We start from the raw sequence: 20,931 nt of genomic DNA, 5'->3' as shown, positions 1-20,931 counted from the left end.
AGGTCCAGCCCAGGCTTTTCTTGCCTCTGGATGCTGGTACTCAGCCTTCTGGCCACATCCCTGGTCCTCAGGGTCAGCAGGGCCATGTCGGGAACATGTCCTGAGATCTTAAGCCCCAATTTCACATGCTTTCCTTTATCTTGATAATCCAGCACTTAGAGAAGCTTCTCTTTCCAACTCCCTGTGGTTGCAACTCTTCCTTCTGAGAGGCTTCTCTCCCTACTGTGGACACCTGAGGCAGCTAGGGAAGTGGGTGCTGAAGAAGGGAAGGAACAGTTTCTGTTTCGTCCTGTGGTCTGGACCCTCGAATCTTTACTCTCATACCTCTTCCGGGAGGTGGGATTATTTCCTCCCCGGGGCGGATCAGGAGCCCTCTCTGTGAGATCATTCGGTAGCTTGCCCCCCATCACGCTGGCCGTCAGGGTGGGCGGAGCTCAGGCCTGCGTGCTTATCTGTGAGCCACGCTCCTGTCACTGCCCACGCTGCATGGTGGGTCATGAACGGCAGCCACGTCCTTCTGAGGGGCCTCTGGGACACTTGCACACTGTTGGAAGGGACGTGGTGGGGGTACACTTTGTCCCATCAGAGCGGGGGCTGTGTTGATACTATCCGTGCTGTGTCTTGTGCCACAACAACGAAACGTCCCTGAACGTTACTGCAAGAGAGGAGCGGGAGTAAGGGAGTGTGGCTCTGTTGACCTTATAAAAACAGGGTGTTCTCGTGATTCTCATGAACACTCGTGTTTTCTTAGACGTTGTTGTTTGATCTATTCCCTCCCCCCCAATATTTGCAGTTCTTCCATTTGAGACGCTTTTTAAAAAATGTTTATTTGTTTAGAGAGAGAGTGTGCGAGCAAGGGTGGGGCAGAGAGAGAAGGGGGAGAGAGAATCCTAAGCAGGCTCCACGCTGTCAGCACAGAGCCAGACACGGGGCTCGATCCCACGAACCGTGAGATGATGACCTGAGCTGAAATCAAGAGCCAGATGCTTGACCAACTAAGCCTCATGGGAGCTCCCATTTGAGACACTTCTGAAGGTAAATGTGCTACTGCTGCTCTGAAGCTCGCGACACAGGTCAGAGGCGCCGCAGTCTGCGTGCCAGGCGTTGGGGCTTCGGATGTGAGTGAGACCCGGGGTCTGTCTTCAAGGTGCTCTTTGTTGCACGGGAGGACAAGCAAGGGGACAGTAATGGCGGTATGGCAATGAGGGAGGGAAGTGAGGCGAACACAGAGCGCCCTCCTCCTCCCACTCCGCCCCAGAGAGGTCCCGGCCGAGGTAGAGGGCTGCCCGGAGGAGGGGTTCCGAGTTTGATGAGTAGGCTTTGGCCACGAGAGAGGCAAGCAGAGAGGCAGCACACAAGGGGAAACCTTCTGTATTCCCACCAGGATATTGACAGCGTTTCCCGTGAATCACTGGGACTATATTGCCGATGTAGTCAGATGGCATCATGTATGAAAACGGGCTCCGGTATCTTGATTTTAGACACCATTTGTCTTTTGAGCCTGTAAATTATTTCTGTAATGAGGCCAACGTTGCCCTGGTGGGGAGATCTTCCATTAGCTTGCACTGCTTCCTTGCCCTCCCCAAGCCCTAGGCAGCCACTAATCTGCTTTCGATGTCTGTGGCTCGGCCTGGCTGGCACTTTGTATATATATAAACATACGTGCTTTCTCAGGGTCGCGGTGAGGGTCCCACAAGGTAGCACAAGTGAGCTTCGTGATGTAAAGGTGCCGAGCCAAGGACTCTGGTCAGGGAAGGGTCTACCTGAGTTGGGAGAGTGGTGTTGTGTGACCTCACCTCGGCCTGGGGCTTGGTTCCCTTACCTGTGACCCAGGGAGATGGGCCAGGTGTGTCAAGAGTCTGGTTGGGCTTTTGCATTTGACCCAACACTTACGCGTTTTCAACACAGATTCCCATGCGGTGCAAAATTAAGGAGATTTCAGATTGACCCCCTGCCCCCCCAATGGGCCTCCATCCAGGTCCATCCCAGTTGTAATAGGAGTCTGGGATAATTTGGCTGAGTTCCTATTTCTGTGGCTCTCCACCATTTCTTTTTTTTCTTTTTTCATTTTTTTTAATGTTTATTCATTTTTCGAAAGACAGAGACAGAGTGAGAGTGGGGGAGGGGCAGAGAGAGAGGGAGACACAGAATCCGAAGCAGGCTGCAGGCTCCGAACTGACAGCTCAGAGCCCGACGCGGGGTCGAGCCCACGAACCGCGAGATCATGACCTGAGCCGAAGTCGAACGCTCAGCCAACTGAGCCACCCGGGCGCCCCTACTCTCCACCATTTCTTAGCTGATGATGCACCCAATGATCAGAAGGTGTGACTGCATGTAATATAGTCTCTCCTTGCAGACCCTCCTTCTCTTGAGCAACCAGATGGTGTGACTTAGCGTCCAGGATGTATTGGCATCCAGGTCGTGTGGAGAGCCAGTCAGGGGAGGCAGTTAATGATGCTGCCGGAGCAAGCCCACTTTTTACAGCACTGTGCAGACTTTGTGCAGGGGAGACTTAGGAGAACCCCGCGGTGATGAAGTGCCACGGGCTTTGGGTTGTGACGTGCTGTAGCTCAGACCTCGTCTCCACCCCTGTGATCTTGGGCGTTTGCCGAGCCTCTGCTTTTTCAGCTGTAACACGAAAATTAGGTACCTTCTCCTGCCCTTTGGGGTTGTGGCGAATAAATTAGAAAATATATGTAGGGGTGCTGGGTGGCTCTTGATTTCAGCACAGGTCACAATCTCACAGTTTGTGAGTTCAATCCCCGCATAGTCTCTGTACTATGACAGTGTAGAGCCTGCTTGGGATTCTCACTCTCTCTCTTTCCCTCTCTCTCTGCCCCTCCCATGGCTCTCTCTCTCTCTCTCAAAATAAATAAACTTGAAAAAGTATATATATGTAGAACACTCAGGTCAGTTTTTTCAGTCCCTAGGTCATGGTCCATTTGGATAGTTGTGAAATCAATGGATTTCAACTAGTAAGTTGAGCACAACTTGTGAGCATATCTTAAGAATGAAGTTCGGTAGAATAAAATAGAAACCACCAGTCTTACTCACCCTGACCCAGGGTTAAGTTTTGTTTCCTGAGGCCTTTGTTTCCACGTCTCAGTGTGTTTACGTGTCAGCGTGTGTGACGTTGCCAAACGGGTGGCCCCTGTGGGTCCCAGGAAAGCAGTTGGTAAGTTGCTGACCCAGCTGATGTAACTCATGACACCCTGAATCAGAATCACATGGGGTGACAGGTCGCCGGGCTCTTGCCCCCTCTGTAAATTGAGGGGGACCTGGGAATCTGCGCCTTCAGTCCCTCCTGATGGACACGATTGAAATGGCAGGAAACGGAGCAGATGGTGACTGCTCAGGATATGTCAGTCTTTTCCCTTTATCTCCAGCTTGGGCGCTCTCCAAGAATACCTCACAGGTATCCAGCCGATCTGAGGGCGCCGTGGCAGCCACAAGCCCGCCCGCCCTTGGGAACGGGCACGTTTTGGTGTCACGTGATGACTCCGCCCCTCGCAAGGCTGTGGCTTCGCTTCCGAACTTCTCTGAGAGTTCGCTTCTGCGAAGCGCTCCAGGCTTGCTGTGGGGACTCGGGGATGACGGATGTGAGGGCCGCGGCACAGGTCCAGGTGTCCAGGGGAGAGGCGGGTCTGAGCTAGCTCGTCCTTCTCAGTTAGCAGGAGGAGGAGAGCGGTAGTATTGGGCCGGTGGAGGACGCCTCCGTCCATCCATCCAGGGCGTGGTGGTCTCTTGGCACATGTTTGAAATTAGCGCTTGCCCGGTCTTTGAAAAGCGCTTGGTCTGTTTTTGGCTACGAGGGTACACATATTTAAAACATCTTGCATGTACTTGCTGGAGGTAAAGTAAAATAATATCTTGTCAAGAAAACACAGAGAAAGTAGAGGAACCCACCCTCTGGATCTTTCTGGAAATAAATGGATTTGTCATTTTTTTTTTTTTTTTTTTTTTTTTTTTTTTTTAGTGGAGGAAAATATTATTGAACTAAAGCGATTGGACATGAGGTTTTCCTTTTCCAAGGGCCGGGAGCCAGATGGACTTTTCCTCTGTGATCGCAGACCGTTTGTTTCTGTGTCGCCGTGTTTGGGCATTTATCCGCAGCCCTGGGGACCTAGGGCTGGCAGAGCTTCCTGGGCGGAAAATGCAGCTTCCGTGAGCAAGGCCAGTGTGCAGAATTGGAGGGCATGGCCTGACACAACAGAACTGCTTTCAGCGGACAGGATGATCCTGGAGTCGAACCTCTAAATGGAGCACGTTTGGGGCTTTTATCTAGCTTGTTCAAATCAGTCCCCATTTCTGCCTTCAGAAATGGGTCACCTTTTCTGCCTTCGTCATACCTTCTGCCTCTGTGTGTTGGCAGTTCCCAGTGGCTCACGGGCCCCTTGAGGCCAGGGCCAGTGCCTCACACCTCTGTCCTCCGCGCAATGCCTGGCACGTAACAGGGGCCCTTGGAACGTCTGAGGAATGAACGAGTGAGTCCATGGAGGACAGCAGATCCCATAACCATAGCCTTTTATTCCTGAGAAATTGGTCAGAGTGCAGTCTCCCACCTTATTTTTTGAACTTGATATCAAATATTTTATTTTAGTTTTTGTTCTTTTTTAAAAGCCTATTTATTTATTTTGAGAGAGGGAAAGAGAAAGAGAGAATCCCAAGTAGGGCTCGACCCGCAAACCCTGAGATCGTGACCTGAGCCGAAATCAAGTCGGGCACGTAACCGACCGAACCACCCAGGCGTCCTGATGTCAGATATTTTATAGGAGTGGTAATGATGCGATAGTGAATTCCCTTGGTGGCAGGGGCAGGTTTGCTGTTCTCCACCCACTGCTAGTTTCAGACTTGAGAACTGCCCAGTTGCTCTGGGGGCCAGGGCACCTGCTGCAGAGCTGTTGACCAAGGTGAGGTTCACCCAGGCAGAGAGCCAGGGCCTGAGCCTACGCCCAAGCCCTGGGGCTACTCCTGTGCCCCACACTGTGGCCACAGACTCTAGCTGATGCCTTTCTTCTTTCAAAGGGTCCTGTGTTGCTTTGAAGGCCGTTTCCACCAGAGCAAACAAACTCCGAGGTCTGGGCTCCTTGACCGTCATTATTACCGCACGGGCCTCTCCCTCTCCGCCTCTGCCGGGAACTCTTTTAACAACCGCTCTTTTTAAGTTTGCTGTGTCAGTTTGGGTTTTCATCTCCGGCACGGAACTGAGGTCGAAAAAAGAAATAAATGAGTCCTAAGAGTGCGCCCTCCTCCCAGCACCCTTTCCCACCGCCTGTGTCCTTCTGACAATCTTCAAAGACATCAAGAAATGAGGGGCCCTGATAAGCTCTAAGATAAATTGCTTTCAGACTATCAGAGATTAAAAGAAAAAAAAATCAAATAGCAAGGACTCAGGGGAGATCACTGTAAACTCCTTCAAAGCCCTTCTGAACTCCTCCATCATCTCTGCTGATGAGGGCACCGGGGGCAGCTGACAGGCCTCCTCCAGGACGTGCACCAGGCCCAGTGGCATCTTTCCAAACGGTCTGTGAGCACGAGTTCCCGTGTGCAGACCCAGGGAGTGATGGAGTGACCTGGAAGGGTCAAGGGCAGAGGAGGACAGCGACAGAAACATCCCGAGCAGCCCTGAGCCCACGATGTAGCCTGCGTGGAAGTCTGTGGCATTGGCTGCGTGCAAAGCTCAGGGCAGCTTCCTTGGAGCTGCCCGGACCCCTGGGACCCCTGAGCTTGGCAGACATTGCTTGGAACCCAGGTGTTTTGTGGGAAGTGCATCCAGACCTTTTGGTGGTTCAGGGGGACTTTATTAGGTTTTGTTTTTGTTTTTAAATACCCTTCTCCTGAGTATGCTCTGGGGAGCACCACCCTCAGGAGAGGTTCCGCAACGGCAGCAACTAAACCACAAAGGAATTTGGGAGGGTGCTGGCTCAGTTCCCTCTTGGAGACTCCCAGGCTGCATTAGCCCCCAAGAAAGTCTGGTGTCTGAGGCTGAGTTGCATTGATAGCAATGCGGCAGCCACAGCAGCGGAGTCTTTCAGATTTGTTGAGTGCTCACCATAGGCCAGGCTCTGTTCTAAGCACTCTATGTGTGTTGTCTCAAACTTTATTGTTTAGAACAGTTTTAGGTTCACTGCAAATTGAGCGGAAAGTGCAGAGATTTCTCTGTCCCCAAACGTGCACTACCTTCCCCACGACTGACATCCCACACCACGGTGGTACCTTTGTTGTAATCAGTGAACGGGCATTGACACACTAGTCACACCCAGAGTCTGGAGTTAATTACATTAAGGCTCCCTCTTGGTGCTGTACGTTCGGAGGGTTTGGACAAATGGATCATGACGTGCGTCCACCATGCAGAGTAGTTTCACTGACCTAAAATTCTCCTTGCCCGCCTGTTCATCCCTCCCTTCCCCCTGCATTCTGGCCACTGTGGACCCTTTTACTTTCTGCATCGTTCTTTTTCCAGAATGTCGTACAGTTGGAATCCTATAGCATGTGGCCTTTCACACTGCCTTCTTTCACTTAGTTACACGCATGTAAGTTTCTTCCCCATCTTTTCATGGCGTGAAGGCTCATTTCTTTTTAGTCCTGAGTATATTCCATTGTTTGGTTGTGCCACAGTGTATCTGTTTGTCAGTATTATGGATTTGGGCCATTCTAACAGGTCTATAGTAGTATCTCATTCTTGCTTTAATTTGCGTTTCCTGATGACATATGATGTGGAGCGTCTTCTCATTTACTTACTTTGGTGAGCTGTCTAGGTCTTTGGCTTGTTTAAAATTTTTTTTTTATTGTTGACTTTGAAGAGTTCTTTGCATATTTTGGCTAAGAGTCCTTTATTAGATATATCTTTGGCAAATATCTTCTCTCATTCTGTGACTTTTTTTTTTCTTCTCTTGACACCATCTTTCATAGAGCAGAAAATTTAATTTTAATGAAGCCCAGTTTATCGATTCAGTCTTTCATGGATTGGGCCTTTTGTTGTATCTAACAAGTCGTTATCATATTCAAGGCCATCTAGGTTTTCTTTTTTTTTTTTCTTTAAAAAAATTTTTTTTTAATGTTTATTTGTTATTGAGAGACAGAGAGACACAGAGTGTGAGCAGGGGAGGGGCAGAGAGAGAGGGAGACACAGAATCCGAAGCAGGCTCCAGGCTCTGAGCTGTCAGCACAGAGTCTGACATGGGGCTTGAACTCACAAACTGTGAGATCATGACCTGAGTCACCCAGGCACCCAGGCGCCCCCAACTAGCTTTGCTTGTATGCATTCTAGGAGTTTTATAGTTTTGTGTTTTACATTTAGGTCTGTGATCCACAACGAGTTAATATTTGTGGAAGACTGTAAGATGTGTGTCTGTCATTTTGGCTGTCCAGTTGTTCTAGCATCATTTGTTGAGAAAACTGTCCTTGCTCACTTGTATAGTATTTGCTGCTGTGTCAAAGATCAGTTGACTGGGCTCTATTCTCTTTCACTGATCTGCTGTCTATTTTTTTTTACCAGTGCCACACTGTCTTCATCATTGTTGCTTTATGATAAATCATGAAGTTGAGTAGTGTCAATCTTCCAGCTTTGTTTTTCTCCTCCAATATTGTGTTGGCTATCCTGTTTTTGTTTTTGCCTCTCTGTATAAGCTTTACAGGCAATTTTTCCATAACCATAGAATAACTTGCTGGGATTTTGGTTGGGGTTGCATTGACTCTATATATAGATCCAGTTTTGAAGAACTGACATCTTAACCATATCGAGTCTTCCTGTCCATGAACATGGGATAGCTTTCTACTTTTTTTTCTTTGATTTCTTTCATCAGCATTTTGTAGTTTTTCTCATATAGATCTTGTACATATTTTGTTACATTTATACCTAAGCATTTCAGTTGTGCGTGGTGCTCATATAAATGGTATCATTTTTAATTCCAGATTCCACTTATTCATTGCTGATATATAGGATAGCAATTGACTTTTGTGCATTAACTTTTTATCTTGTAACCTTGCTGTAATGATTGCTTATTAGTTCCAGGAGTTTTTTTTTTTTTTTTTTTTTTTTAATCTATTCTTCCAGACTTTCTACATAGATGATTATGTCATCTGCAAACAAAGACAGTTTTGTCTCTTTTTTCCTGATGTGTATGTCTTTATTTCCTTTTCTTGCCTTATTGCTTTAGCTAGGACTTCAGTACAGTGTTGAAAGGAGTATTGGGAGATGACATTCTTGCCTTAATCTAATCTAATCATAGTGGGAAAACATCCAGTTCCACTCACTATTAAGTATGATGTTAGCTGTAAGTGTTTTGTAGATAATCTTTGTCTAAAGTTGAGGAAGTTCCTCCCTCTTCCTAGTTTACTGAGATTGTTTGTCATGAATGGGTGTTGCATTTTATGAAATTCTTTTTCTGCTACTGTTGATATGAGCATGTGATTTTTATTTCTTAGCCTGTTGGTGTGATAGATATTATTTGATTTTAGAATGTTGAGTCAGCCTTGCCTACCAGGGATAAATCCCACTTGGTTGTGGTGTATAGTTCTTTTGTTGTTGTTTTTAAAGTTTACTTATTTTGAGAGAGAATGAGGGAGAGCATGAGCAGGGGAGGGGCAGAGAGAGAGGAAGAGAGAGAATCCCAGGCAGGCTCTATGCTGTCAGTGCAGAGCCTGATGTGAGGCTTGAACTCATAAACTATGAGATCATGACCTGAGCTGAAATCAGAGAGTCACATGCTTAACTGACTGAGCTACCCAGGCTCCCCATCCCATTTGGGGTATACAGATCTTATTATACATTGTTGGGTTTGATGTGCTAAGGTTTGGTGAGGATTTTTGCCTCTCTGTTCATGAGAGATATTGGTCTGTAATTTACTTTTCTTACAATGTTTTTTGTCTATTTTTGCTATTAGGGTAATGCTGGCCTCATAGAATGAGCTAGGAAGTAATTCCTCTGCTTCTGTTTTCTAAAAGAGATTGTAGAGAATTGGTATAATTTGTGCCTTATGTGTTTGGTAGACACATCTAGTCTTGATGCTTTTTCTGTTGGAAAATTATTAATTATTGATTCAGTTTCTTCAGTAGAGATAGGCCTATTATTATTTCTTTTGGCATGAATTTTGGCAGATTGTGTCTTTTAAGGAATTGGTTTGTTTCATCTAGGTTGTCAAATTTGTGGGCATAAAATTGTTTATGGTATCCCTTTACTACCTTTGTAATGTTCATGGGATCTGTAGTATGTCCTCTTTTTCATTTCTGATGTTAGTGGCTTCTGCCCTCCCTTTTGCCTAGTTAGACTGGCTAGAGGCTTAATGATTTTATTGATCTTTTCAAAGAACCAACTTTTGGTCTTGTTGATTTTTCTCTATTGATTTCCTGTTTTTAATTTAATTGGTTTCTGCTCTAATTTTTCATATTTTTCTCTTATGCTTACTTAACCTGGGTTTAAGTTACTCATCTTTTCTACTTTCCTAAGGTGGAAGTTTAAATGATTGATTTTAGATCTTCTTTTCTAATATTATACATTCAGTGCTATATAGATTTCCCTCCAAGTACAGCTTTCATTGCTTTCCATATATTTTGAGAAGTTGTGTTTTCATTTTTATTTAGTTTAAAATATCAAAAAAATTTTTTCTTGTGATTCCTTCTTTAACTCATTATGAAAACTATATTATTTAATATGTATGTATTTTGATATAGTCTTAGCTATCTTTCTTTATTGATTACTAGTTTAACCCATTGTGAGCAAACACTCTATGGTTTCTGTTCTTTTGAATTTGTTGAGGGCTGTTTTATGGTCTGGAATGTGGTCTGTTTTGGTGAACGTTCTATGTGACCTTGAGAAGAACGTGTATTCTGCTGTTGTTAAATAAAGTAGTCTATGGACGTCAGTTTACCCAGTTGATTGATTGAATTCAACTGTGTTGTTGAGTTCAGCCATGTCCGCGCTGACTTTCTGCCTGCTGGCTCTGTCCGTTTCTGAGAGAGGGGTGTTGAAGTCTCCAGCTAAGACAGTAGATTTGTTTATTTCTCCTTTTGCCATCCTACCATTTTTTGCCTCATGCTTTTTGACTCTGTTGTTAGATGCGCGCATGTTAAGGATGATTATGTCTTCTTAGAGAATTGATTCCTTCAACATTAGGTAATGCCCCTTTTCATCACTGATAACCATCTCTGAAGTCTGTTCTCCCTTAAATTAGCAAGCTACTTCCCGTTTCTTTTGATGAGTGTTAGCATGGTATATCTTTCTCCGTCTATTTTCTTTTAATCTGTATGTGTCTTTAAATTTAAGGTGGGCTTCGTAGAGCCAACATATAGTTGAATCTTGTTTTTTGATCCAGTTTGGTAATCTCTTTTTTTTTTTTTTAATTTTTTTTAACGTTTATTTATTTTTGAGAGACAGACAGAGAACGAGCAGAGGAAAAACAGAGAGAGAGGGAGACACAGAATCCAAAGCAGGCTCCAGGCTCTGAGCTGTCAGCACAGAGCCCGATGCGGGGCTCAAACCCACGAACCATGAGATCATGACCTGAGCCGAAGTCGGACGCTTAACCGACTGAGCCACCCAGGCACCCCAGTTTGGTAATCTCTTAATTGGTGCAGTTTAGATCATTGATGTCCAAAGTGATTATTGATACAGTTGAATTATTAAATTTTTTTTTCAACGTTTTTTATTTATTTTTGGGACAGAGAGAGACAGAGCATGAACGGAGCATGAACGGGGGAGGGGCAGAGAGAGAGGGAGACACAGAATCGGAAACAGGCTCCAGGCTCCGAGCCATCAGCCCAGAGCCTGACGCGGGGCTCGAACTCACAGACCGCGAGATCGTGACCTGGCTGAAGTCGGACGCTTAACTGACTGCGCCACCCAGGCGCCCCTGATACAGTTGAATTAATAGTTACCATATTTGTTACTGTTTTCTGTTTGTTGCCCTTGTTTTCTGTTTCTTGTCTTCTACTCTTGTTCTTTTCTGCCTTTTGTAGTTTTAACTGGGCATTTCATATGGTTTCATTTTCTTTCCTTTCTTAGCTTATCACTTACAATTTTTTTTTTTTTAACTTTTGCTAGTGTTTACCCTAGAACTTGCAGCATACATTTACGTAGAATCCAAGTTAGCTTTCAGATAGCACTGTTCTACACTGTGGATAGTGTCAGTATCTTGTAGTAACAAAATAATCCTAATTCCTTCTTCATACCCTGTGTATCATTGCCGGTATTTATTCACTTATATATAAGCATATATATGTGTATTGAATACATTGTTGCAGTCATTATTTTGAACAAACTTTATGTTAGATCAATGAAGATTAAGATAAATAAGAGCTTTTATTTTACCTTCACTTCTTCCTTCTCTAGTGCTCTTTATGAAGATCAACTTTTGACTTTTTCCTCTTTGTTTGCTTTTTTTTTTTTAACTTTATGTTGCTTTAATATTTCTTGTAAGACAGGTCTTAGTGGTAACAAATTCCTTCAATTTTGTTTGTCTGAGAAAGTATTTTCCTTCATATTTTTTCCCCTTTTCTTTCTTTCTTTTTTTTTTTTTTTTTGAGAGAGAGAGAGAGCAAGACAGAGCACACATGGGTGAGCTTGGGAGAGGCAGAGGGAAGAAGGGGAGAGAGAGAATCTTAAGCGGGCTTTGCACTGACATGATGAGGGGTTTGATCTCACAACTCTTAGATCATGACCTGAGCCAAAATCAAGAGTCAGACATTTAAACAGTTAGCCACCCAGGTGCCCCTCCTTCATGTTTGAAGGGTAGTTTTGCAGGGTACAGAATTCTGAGTTGGTGTTTTTTCCTTTATGTAAACATTTCACTCCATTCTCTTCTTGCTTGTGTAGTTTCTGAGAAGTCGGGTGCAATTCTTATCTTTGTTCCTCTATAGGTAAGGTGTTTTTTTGTTTGGTTTTATTTTTTACCTCTGGCTTCTTTCAGTATTTTTTCTTTTATCTTTGGTTTTCTGTAGTTTGAAAATGATGGGTGTAGTTTATTTGGTATTATTCTTACTGGATGTTCTCTGAGTTTTTGGGATCTGTGGCTTGGTGTTTGACATCATATTAGAGAAGTTCTCAATCATTATTGGTGTAGGTATTTCTTCATTTTCTTTATCTCTTTCTTCTCATGTTCCTACTACATACACGTCCCTTTGATACTCTGTTCTGTGTTCATCAATCTTTCTGCTTGCTTTTCAGTTTAAAAATTCTTTTTTATATTTATTTATTTTTGAGAGAGAAGAGTGAGCAAGCAAGCAAGCGGGGGAGGAGCAGAGAGAAAGGGAAACACAGAATCTGAAGCAGACTCCGGGCTCTGAGCTGTCAGCACAGAGCCCGACGCGGGGCTCGAACCCACAGACTGCGAGATCATGACCTGAGCTGAAGTCGGACGCTTAACCGACCTGAGCCACCCAGGCTCCCCTTGCTTTTCAGTTTTAGAGGCTTCTTTTGAGATATCCTTAGACTCCGAGATTGAGCTGTATCCAGTCTAACATGCCCATCAAAGGCTTTCTTCATTTCGGCCACAGTGGTTTTGATCTCTAGCCTCTCTTTGTTGGTTCTGAGAATTTTCGCCTCTGCTTCCATTGCCCCTCTCCTTTACGTGCCGTCTGCTTTGTCCAGTACAGCTCTTACTCTTAGTGTGCACATTCAAGTTGTTTTAAATGCTTGGTCTCATAATCCCCAAATCCTTGCCGTATCTGAATCTGCTTTTGATGCTTGCTCTGTCTCTTCAAACTCTGCTTTTTGCCTTTTCGTGAGTCTTGTAATATTATTCTTCCTTCATAGCTGGACAGGATGTACTGGGTACAAGGACTTGCCGTAAATAGGCGTTTAGTAATGTATTGGTAAGGTGTGGGGGAGGAGAATCATTCTGTAACCCTGTGATTAGGGCTCAGTCTCTCAGGAGCCTCCGCCTATGGACATGAACTTCACCAGTCTTCCTCATTTTTTTTTTTTTTTTTTTTCCAACTCCCTTAGGTGGGTAACGATGGCTAAAGTGGGCCGGGTTCGGGTCTGTCCTTTCTCCCGTGTGGAAGGCTGTAGGGGGCTGGAATTGGGTACTTCTCCTCCTCCAGGTAGCTTAGTCTCCGATAATACCCCGGCAAGCTAGGCTCTGGTGAACTGGTTTCCTCTGGGGGGCAGGTGTTGTCAAGGATAGAATGCTCCAGCGTGTTTCAGAATGGTTCCTTTTCCCTTCTCCCTGCCAGAAGGATGGGTTTTTCTCTGATGCTCACTGTGAGTACAGGGTGGAGGCCCTAGGGGTAAAACTCACAAAAGCGGGTGCCCCTGGAATGCTGAACTCTCCTACTTGGCCATGGTGAATTTCCAGCAGCTTATCAATTCCAGTCTCGGTTGCCCTACTCTGGTCCCGGTTTTCTGGGGGGTGTGTGCCTGTGGGATTTTGCTCCAGTAAGTTGTGATTCTCTGCCTTCTCTTCAGGTTGGGGGGCCCTGGCTTGCCCCTGTGACCTCACGTGTCTTAAGGGTTAAGAAGGGTTGTTCCTTTCTCAGCGTATTCATCTACTGTTAGGATGGAGTAGAAACTTCTAGCCTCTCCCGTGCTGGACTAGAAGTTGCGAGTCTGCTTTATGTGTTTGTAATTTCATTTTTCCTCCTAGCAACAGGCGGTTTTTATTGCCATTTTACAAATGAGGAAACCAAGGCGCGGACGGTTAAGTCACTTGCCCAGGGTTCCCGAGCTAAGTGGCGAAAGCAGGATTTGAGCTCGGGGTCTGTGAGTCCTGAGTCTGTGCTCTTGGTCACTGTCTTATAGGAGCAGGAACTCGGGACTACAGGGGTCTGCCTTGGACGCCCATCTCTGCCCTCCGGGGGGTGTGGCCTTGGGCGGCTCTAAATGCCCCGTCGGTCGTGGTATGTGACACACAGCACTCTGGACGAGGAAGTTCGGAAGAAATGGTCGCTGTCGCTGCTGCTGTTATTAGTCTGAGTTGACTGCGTTTCTGGGTGGCTCTGAGGGTTGTGTTCGTTTACTAAGACATGAGAGCACTTGGTTCGATGCCGAGCTCCTAGCAGGTGCCCAACAAATGGTGGGGGTTCATTCTGTAAATGCAAGTGAGCGCGGACTGGGAACACCTTCCGGAACTATCCTTGCCGTCACGGCTCCTGCGGTTCTTGCAGGCTTGTGAAGTTTGTTCACACAGGTCACGCTTCTGAAGCTTCTTGTGGGTTTTTGCGGGCGTTTCTCTGAGTGATTCGTGTGCAGCCTCACTTGGTTGTCTTTCCTGACAGGCGCGTCGAGGGTGGGAGCACGAGTGAGACCCGTACACATGGCTCTCTGTTGTCTGGCCGCCTCTCCCACCTGTCTGGAGCCCCTGCAGAGCAGGTGGAGTCCAGAGGCCGACCTTTCCCTTCCTCAGCTTACCCCTGGCGCTCGTCCCTCGAGCCCCTGTACCACCGAGTGGCATAAACACCCGATGTTTCTGGTCGCGCAGTTCTGGAGGCTAGCGTTCCAAGATCAAGGTGTCAGCGAGGTTACTTCCTCCTGAGGGCCATGAGCGAGAGTCTGTTCTCTGCCTCCCTCTGAGCTTCCAGCGTTTCGCCAGCAATCTTCGTCGTTTCTTGGCTTGTAGACTCGCCACCTGGATTTCTGCCTTCATCTCCACGTGGGATCCCCCTGTGTGCAGGTCCCTGTCCAAACACCAGACCCGTTGGATTGCGGTCCGCCCTGATGACTTCTTCTTAGCTAGTTACAGCTGCAGTGACCCTCTTTCCAAATGAGGTTTCATTCCGAAGTACTGGGGGGTTAGGACTTCACTACGTGGATTTTGCAGGAGACACGGTTTAACCCCTAACACCCACCCTCTGGGGACGGTTGGCCCGTGAACTAGCCCAATAGTGAGCCGAGGGAAAAGGCAGATGAGCAGAGCTAGAGCCTGATCATTCACAAGCGTTTCTCCTTTCGTGGGAGCTGGATCCACGAAGCGAGGAGCATGAACCTCCGTGGGACGCGGCCTGGGGAGTAGCAGGAGCGGCCCGGGCGGGCCTGTGTGCATTCCGGTTCAGACGCCCGCTCTTCCTCTCAGACTCGGGGCTCATCCCTCTGGGCCTCGGTTTCTTCATCTGCAGTGTGAGCTCAGTAATGCCTATCCGCTGAAAGTGGTTGTGAGTCCCGGTAAAATAACTCTGTGAAACCCCCCCACACCACGCAGAGAGCATTGGAGGACATAATACGCATTGGGTCGCGGAGCAGCGCCGGTCTGCGTGGTAGACCTCGAGGCCAAGCCCTGCCCTCTGCTGGCCCGGCCACCTTCACCGGACCCTCGTCTGTAAGCCCCGTCCCTCCCTTCTGACGCGGAGCCGCTACTGTTCCCGGGCTGTGAGGGCCAGGTGCAGGGGCATGTCACACGTTTGCAAAGGTGCACTGTGGTCTGGCCGTGGTGGCGGTGGTGGTGACGGTGGTGGTGGACGTTCCACGGAGCCGAGGTTTAAGTGGGACGCTTAATTGACTGTGCTCTCTTTCTGTTAAGGACAAAAGGAGTTATTCTTGTCCTGTGTGTGAAAAGTCTTTTTCAGAAGATCGATTGATCAAGTCGCATATCAAGACCAACCATCCTGGTAAGGTTATGCATTTGGAGAGGAAATTAACTTTAAAATGCTTATGTTTCATTCACTTATTTGTTTATTCATTCATTTATTTTTAATGCGTTTTTAATTTATTTTTGAGAAAGTGCTGAGCGGGGGAGGGGTAGAGGGGAAGGGGAACCAGGATCCGAGGTTCACGCTCCTCGCTTCGTGGAGCCAAACACGGGCCTTGAGCTCATGAACCGTGAGATCGTGACCTGAGCCCAAGTTGGACCCCTAACTGACTGAGCCACCCAGGCACCCCTAAAATGCTTGTGTTTATTTTAAAACACAGCACTACATGTCGACTGCACTAAATGGAAATAGAGAGGGACGGAGGTATGAGTAAATTTAAGGCATACGATTACCTTTATTTAAGGTTGGGAATTTATAACCATTTACTTCATTTTATCCTTTCATCTGGCCTTCAGATACTCTCCCCACACTGTCATCTCCCTCCCCCCTTTTCATGTGCACCTTGAATGCCTTCAGATGGGTCACTTACAATGCAGGTCTGACCTAGACTCCACTCCCTGGAAGCCGGTGCCTGGCCCCCGTGAAAAGCTTGTTCCCCAACAGGGTGGTTTATGAAGGGTGTGCACTCCCAGGCTGAGGAGCCTTGGCGAGTCGGGGTGACTGTCACCCTGGGTCTCCCCACACTGGTTTCCTTAGCCACTTAGAGGTGTGAGCACGAGCCACCTGGCCACTCATGCCTGCCACACTTCTGTTCTCGCCAACTGGGACACATTTCCTCCATTCTGCCCCGTTAATTCCCGTGTGTTCTCTGTGTTCTTCCTTGGGGAGGATGTGAGGGCTCCCCGGCTGGGGACGCTGACCCCTGTGTTCAGGTCATTGCCACCTCCTTGCCACCCCGTGAGAGCCTTGGGGTAGGGCTGCCACCGTTAAGGCCCATCCCCAGATCTGGGTGTCACACGGGCAGGCCCAGGGGCACAGACATAGGTGCTAACATGGGTGCTGTGTGTGGCAGAAGTGAGGGACAGGTAAGCCGGTGCACTTCCCCTGCGTCCGTGTCCCTTTTCTCTTTGTTTTGTGTCCGCTCTTGTCTTCGGGCACCGACTGCCTGATTACCGATGATAATGGGGAAAAGTAGAGAGATCACAGAGTTCATGAACTCTCACGTTCTGTCCGGGAGCAGATGGAGCCCTGAGGCCTTCACCTGTGGTGTCCTGGTGGCCTCGTCCTGCCCTCCCCGTGTCGGCCTGTGTCCCGTGTCACCCGTGTCCGGTGTGAGCTGGGGATGCTCATTTAAACCGCCCAACCTTTGCTCATGAACGTGTGTGAGCTGTTCTTTCTCTTTGGGTGAAACTTCAAATGTCTACAAAACAGGGTAACAGGAGGGACCCCAAGGATCCGTAACAGCCTGGCCTCTGCACCCGCGTGCCGTTTATCAGATTTGTTTCCTGTACTGACCCTCCAGACTTTTGTCCTAGAATATCTTCAAGTTCATCCCACACGCATGCCATTTCCCCGTAAAAGAACTTAGGATGCATCTGTAGCAAGTAAGGGCGTCTTCTAAACACAACCACTGGGTCGCCATTAAAACAGACTTGTTATGAGGAGCACTGGGTGCTATGTGTTACATTCTAAATCTGAAACCAATTTTACCCTGTATGTTAGCCAACTAGAATCTTTCTTAACATTTTTTTTTTTTAACGTTTATTTTTGAGAGAGAGACAGAATGAGAGTTGGGTTAGGGGCAGAGAGAGGGAGACACAGAATCCAAAGCAGGCTCCAGGCTCTGAGCTGTCAGCACAGGGCCCGACGCGGGGCTCGAAGTCACGGACTGTGAGATCATGACCTGAGGCGAAGTCGGACGCTCAACCGACTGAGCCACCCAGGCGCCCCTAGCCAACTAGAATTGAAATAAAAACAAAAGTAAAATCAGGCAAAACAAACAGAATTAATGGTAATTCCTTATCATTACCTACCATTAGTTCATTTAAAATTTCCCGAGTCCACTGAAGATTGTTTGAATCAAGACTCAGGCATTTTGTTTTTAGTTGTCACGTCACTTGAGTGTCTTGTATTCTGTGGGACACCCCAGCCCACTTTTGTTCCCGTGACATCAATTTGTTGGAGGGACCGGGTCACTTCTCCTGTAGATGATTTCACTTCCTGCATTTGTGTGACGGTGCCTTGTGGCATTGTTTCTCTGTCCCTCACGTTTTATGCTCACAGATATTTAGATCTGAGACTTGTAGATTCTGGTTTAACTTTTAGGCCGAAATTCTATTGCTGGACTCCATGGGGCACATCTGGATTTGTCACGTTAGTGCTGGGGTTCGGGCACCGTCACGAGGTTCACGTCCATCTTTCATGAGCCGATCTCCTTTGGCTTCTGATGATCACCCTGCTTTTCATCTAGAGGTCTCCATGAGCACTATTTCCGAGGTTCTCGGGAGGAGGGTTCAGCTGAAAGGGCTGATTGGAAAGAGAGCCATGAAGTGCCCGTATTGTGATTTCTATTTCATGAAGAACGGCTCAGACCTTCAGCGTCATATTTGGGCTCACGAAGGTGAGTACTCATCTCTCAGGATGGAGCATCCTTTCAATGTCCTGCTTCTGAGCTTCACGCGGGAGCGCTTTAGGGGGAAGCCGTGTCGCCATGCGCCCTGCAGTTAGACTTCCTTCCACTTACCCAGAAACGTGTGCAGCAGCCAGCTGAGCTCCGTGATTTCAGTCACTGCCTGTTCAGTGGCAAGTGCAGTGAGCAGAGGCGTGCAATTCTTTGTAGCTTTCGTTGGGATTGCAGCGAAATAAATCCGCATGACCCCTGCACTAGGCAGTGGGCTTCAGGAGGACAGGAACAGCACTGTCTCAGTCACGGAGGTGACTGGTGGCGGCCGTGGTGCACTGGCTCGGTAGGTGCTGAGGAAGTGTTGGTGTTGGACAAATGAGCAAAGGCGAAGAGGACAGCAGAACGTCGTCTGGTCCCAGCATCGTGGAGGAAGAATCCAGGAGGCGGGAGGAACACAGGCTGTGCTTTCGGGGTGCTTGCCTAAGAGGGGAGGAACAGGGAGCACACTCTGGGGCTTTGGGCAATTGGAGGTCGGGAGACTGCCAGAGACAGTGGGCCACCTACTTTGCCTCCCGCCGTAGGGACGCGGCTCTCCTGGGGGTGAGGCTCGGTGGTGGGGGCAGGGGGAGCCCTTCCAGATGTTTGCAGAGGTCCCGCCTGTGAGTTAGGAAACTGGGAAGCTGCGGGCAGGAAAACAAGAGGGCTCCTGGGGAGGACAGAGGATGAAGAGTTTCTACGGCGTGGCCAGAAGCACCTGCTCTCAGGCCTCGGGGGAAGTGCTGTCAGGAAGGGAGAGGCGGTTGGGTTGGTCAGCAATGCAGCAGGGCCCACGCCAGGCAGAAGGAGCTGAGGTCAAAGCCGCGGTGGGGGAGGTGCGTTTGTTTACCAGCACGGGTGCACCCCAGCTCTGTGCCCTGGGCACACCTTGCAGCCTCCCTGAAGCCTCAGTTTCCTCCACTGCCAAGCCTCAGGCCTCGCAGACAGGAGCTGAACCTGCCGGGCGTGCAGCGTGGCAGGTTCCCCCTGCACTCGGTGTCGGGAACAGTGTCCCTCTCCCCATGCCCGTGGCACCAGGTGTCGCAGCCTTTTTCACTTTACATTCCCCCCCGGACAGAGGCCGCAGGGGCAGGGGCTTCTCCGCTTCAGAGAACACCCCCCCCCCCAACCCCGCGCTCAATACGGAGCAGGTCCTCAGCAGGTGTTTGCTGAGTGAAGGGAGAGCAGCCAGGATACCCCACAGTCCAGGCCATTAGCCCAACACCAGCTGATGTCAGGGTTCTGTTGGGTGTATGAAAACGTGCTTTCACATCTGATCCTAGGTGCCCGAGCACGTTGGGTTTTGCACACAGACCCTTGTTTCCTTGAATTTTTGTCAGCTCGCCTCAGTCCCGTTGGATTGAGTGAACGTGTGCTGCAGGGACTGCCCGGGGTCCGTGCCCTCAAGGGGTTCCCAGACCGCGGGGAGCGGCAGTGTGAACGGCTTGTGATGCACTGTAGCAGTACAGCTAGCAGAGGGGTCCAGGACATTCGCTTGGGTGGGCCAGAGGAGACCGCCCAGGGGAGCCCTGGCAGAGCCGGGAGGAAGGGCGTGGCGGGCCGAAGGAACAGCATGGAGGAGCACGGCGAGGCAGGTGTGCGCCATGTTCAGGGACAGGCAGGTGCACTGCCTTGTTCAAAGTGGATGTGCACATGTATCCTTGGGATGCACACACGGGTGCAGATAGGGGTGTGTGTGTGTGTGTGTGATTCTGTGTGTTTTTTTCCCCTCCTCTGGTAGGTGTGAAACCCTTCAAATGTTCTTTGTGCGAGTATGCAACTCGCAGCAAGAGTAACCTCAAGGCTCACATGAACCGTCACAGCACTGAGAAAACCCACCTGTGTGACATGTGTGGCAAGAAATTCAAATCAAAAGGGACGTTGAAGAGTCACAAGCTCCTTCACACTGCTGACGGTGAGTCCAGGACTCTGTACCATAGTGTTTGTTTCCCTCTTGAAAGTGTGGTTTGAGGGGCGCCTGGGTGGCTCAGTGGGTTAGACGCCTGACTGTTGATTTCGGCTCTGGCCGTGATCTTACGGTCAGTGGGATGGGGCCCCGTGTCTGGCATCATGTGCTCTCTCTCTCTCTCAAAAAAACCCACAAAAACCCAAAAGTGTGGTTTGAAGCTGACATTCCAAGTTCAGCAGAAACTGTGGATGTGTTGCCTACAGGCGAGACAGAGCTGTGTCTTGTAGAATTTCAGTCCTGGGAGAGAGGGGACAGAACTCACCTGCTTCCTCATTTTCCCTGTGTTCAGTGTCGGAGGCTTGCCTGACCTCCACCAGTGCTTGCTGAACCCTGTGTGTGTGTGTGTGTGTGTGTGTGTGTGTGTGTGTGTGCGTGCGCACACTCGTGTGTATACATAGGGCCAGAGGGGATGCTGCTTCAGGGAACAAGGCACCCTCGGGAGGCCTTGATCTCAAAGTTGGAACCTTCTTCAGCCCTCCACCCCCACCAGAGCCTGAGGACCTCGAGTGGCAGCCACGCTCACGATCACACTCGACCTGATCACACCTGGTCCACTTGGTTCACACTCAAGTGGACGCATATCAGCTAAGCCACCGCAGGGGTTGATATTCAGCCCCAAAGTGGGGCTCAGTCTAAAATACACACATTGCTTGGGCAAATCTGACCTTGGTGAAGTACACTTCAGTGGATTTCTACTTTCATTCCTTCATTAAGAACCATGGATCGAGTTCTTCCTCCGGTCCAGCTGTGCCTGGGGTGTAGGGTCAGTAAGGAGCAGCCTCCGGCCCTGGGGAGTTTATAGCCCAGTGGGGGGGGGGGGGTGTGGAGAACCACACACAGC

The 20,931-nt window shown here is 48.4% G+C and overlaps 1 protein-coding gene across 6 annotated transcripts in view; it reads left to right on the top strand.

Moving 5' to 3' along the window:
• Positions 1–20,931, top strand: part of ZFAT (zinc finger and AT-hook domain containing) — a 286,033-nt gene that overhangs the window by 176,670 nt on the left and 88,432 nt on the right. For 4 of the 6 annotated variants that reach the window (XM_019459783.2, XM_053896205.1, XM_019459789.2 and 1 more), the window contains 4 exons: positions 15,135–15,251; positions 15,453–15,540; positions 17,933–18,082; positions 19,863–20,036. In XM_019459783.2, the coding sequence (XP_019315328.1) occupies positions 15,135–15,251; positions 15,453–15,540; positions 17,933–18,082; positions 19,863–20,036 (529 nt within the window). The remainder of the gene's footprint in view (positions 1–15,134; positions 15,252–15,452; positions 15,541–17,932; positions 18,083–19,862; positions 20,037–20,931) is intronic. The other 2 variants (XM_019459785.2, XM_019459784.2) reach the window with 1 other exon arrangement.

The sequence above is a fragment of the Panthera pardus genome, unplaced genomic scaffold (assembly GCF_024362965.1).
Source record: "Panthera pardus isolate Hobbes unplaced genomic scaffold, ASM2436296v1 HiC_scaffold_7, whole genome shotgun sequence".
NCBI lineage: Eukaryota > Metazoa > Chordata > Mammalia > Carnivora > Felidae > Panthera > Panthera pardus.
This window is presented reverse-complemented; position numbering and strand designations above follow the sequence as displayed.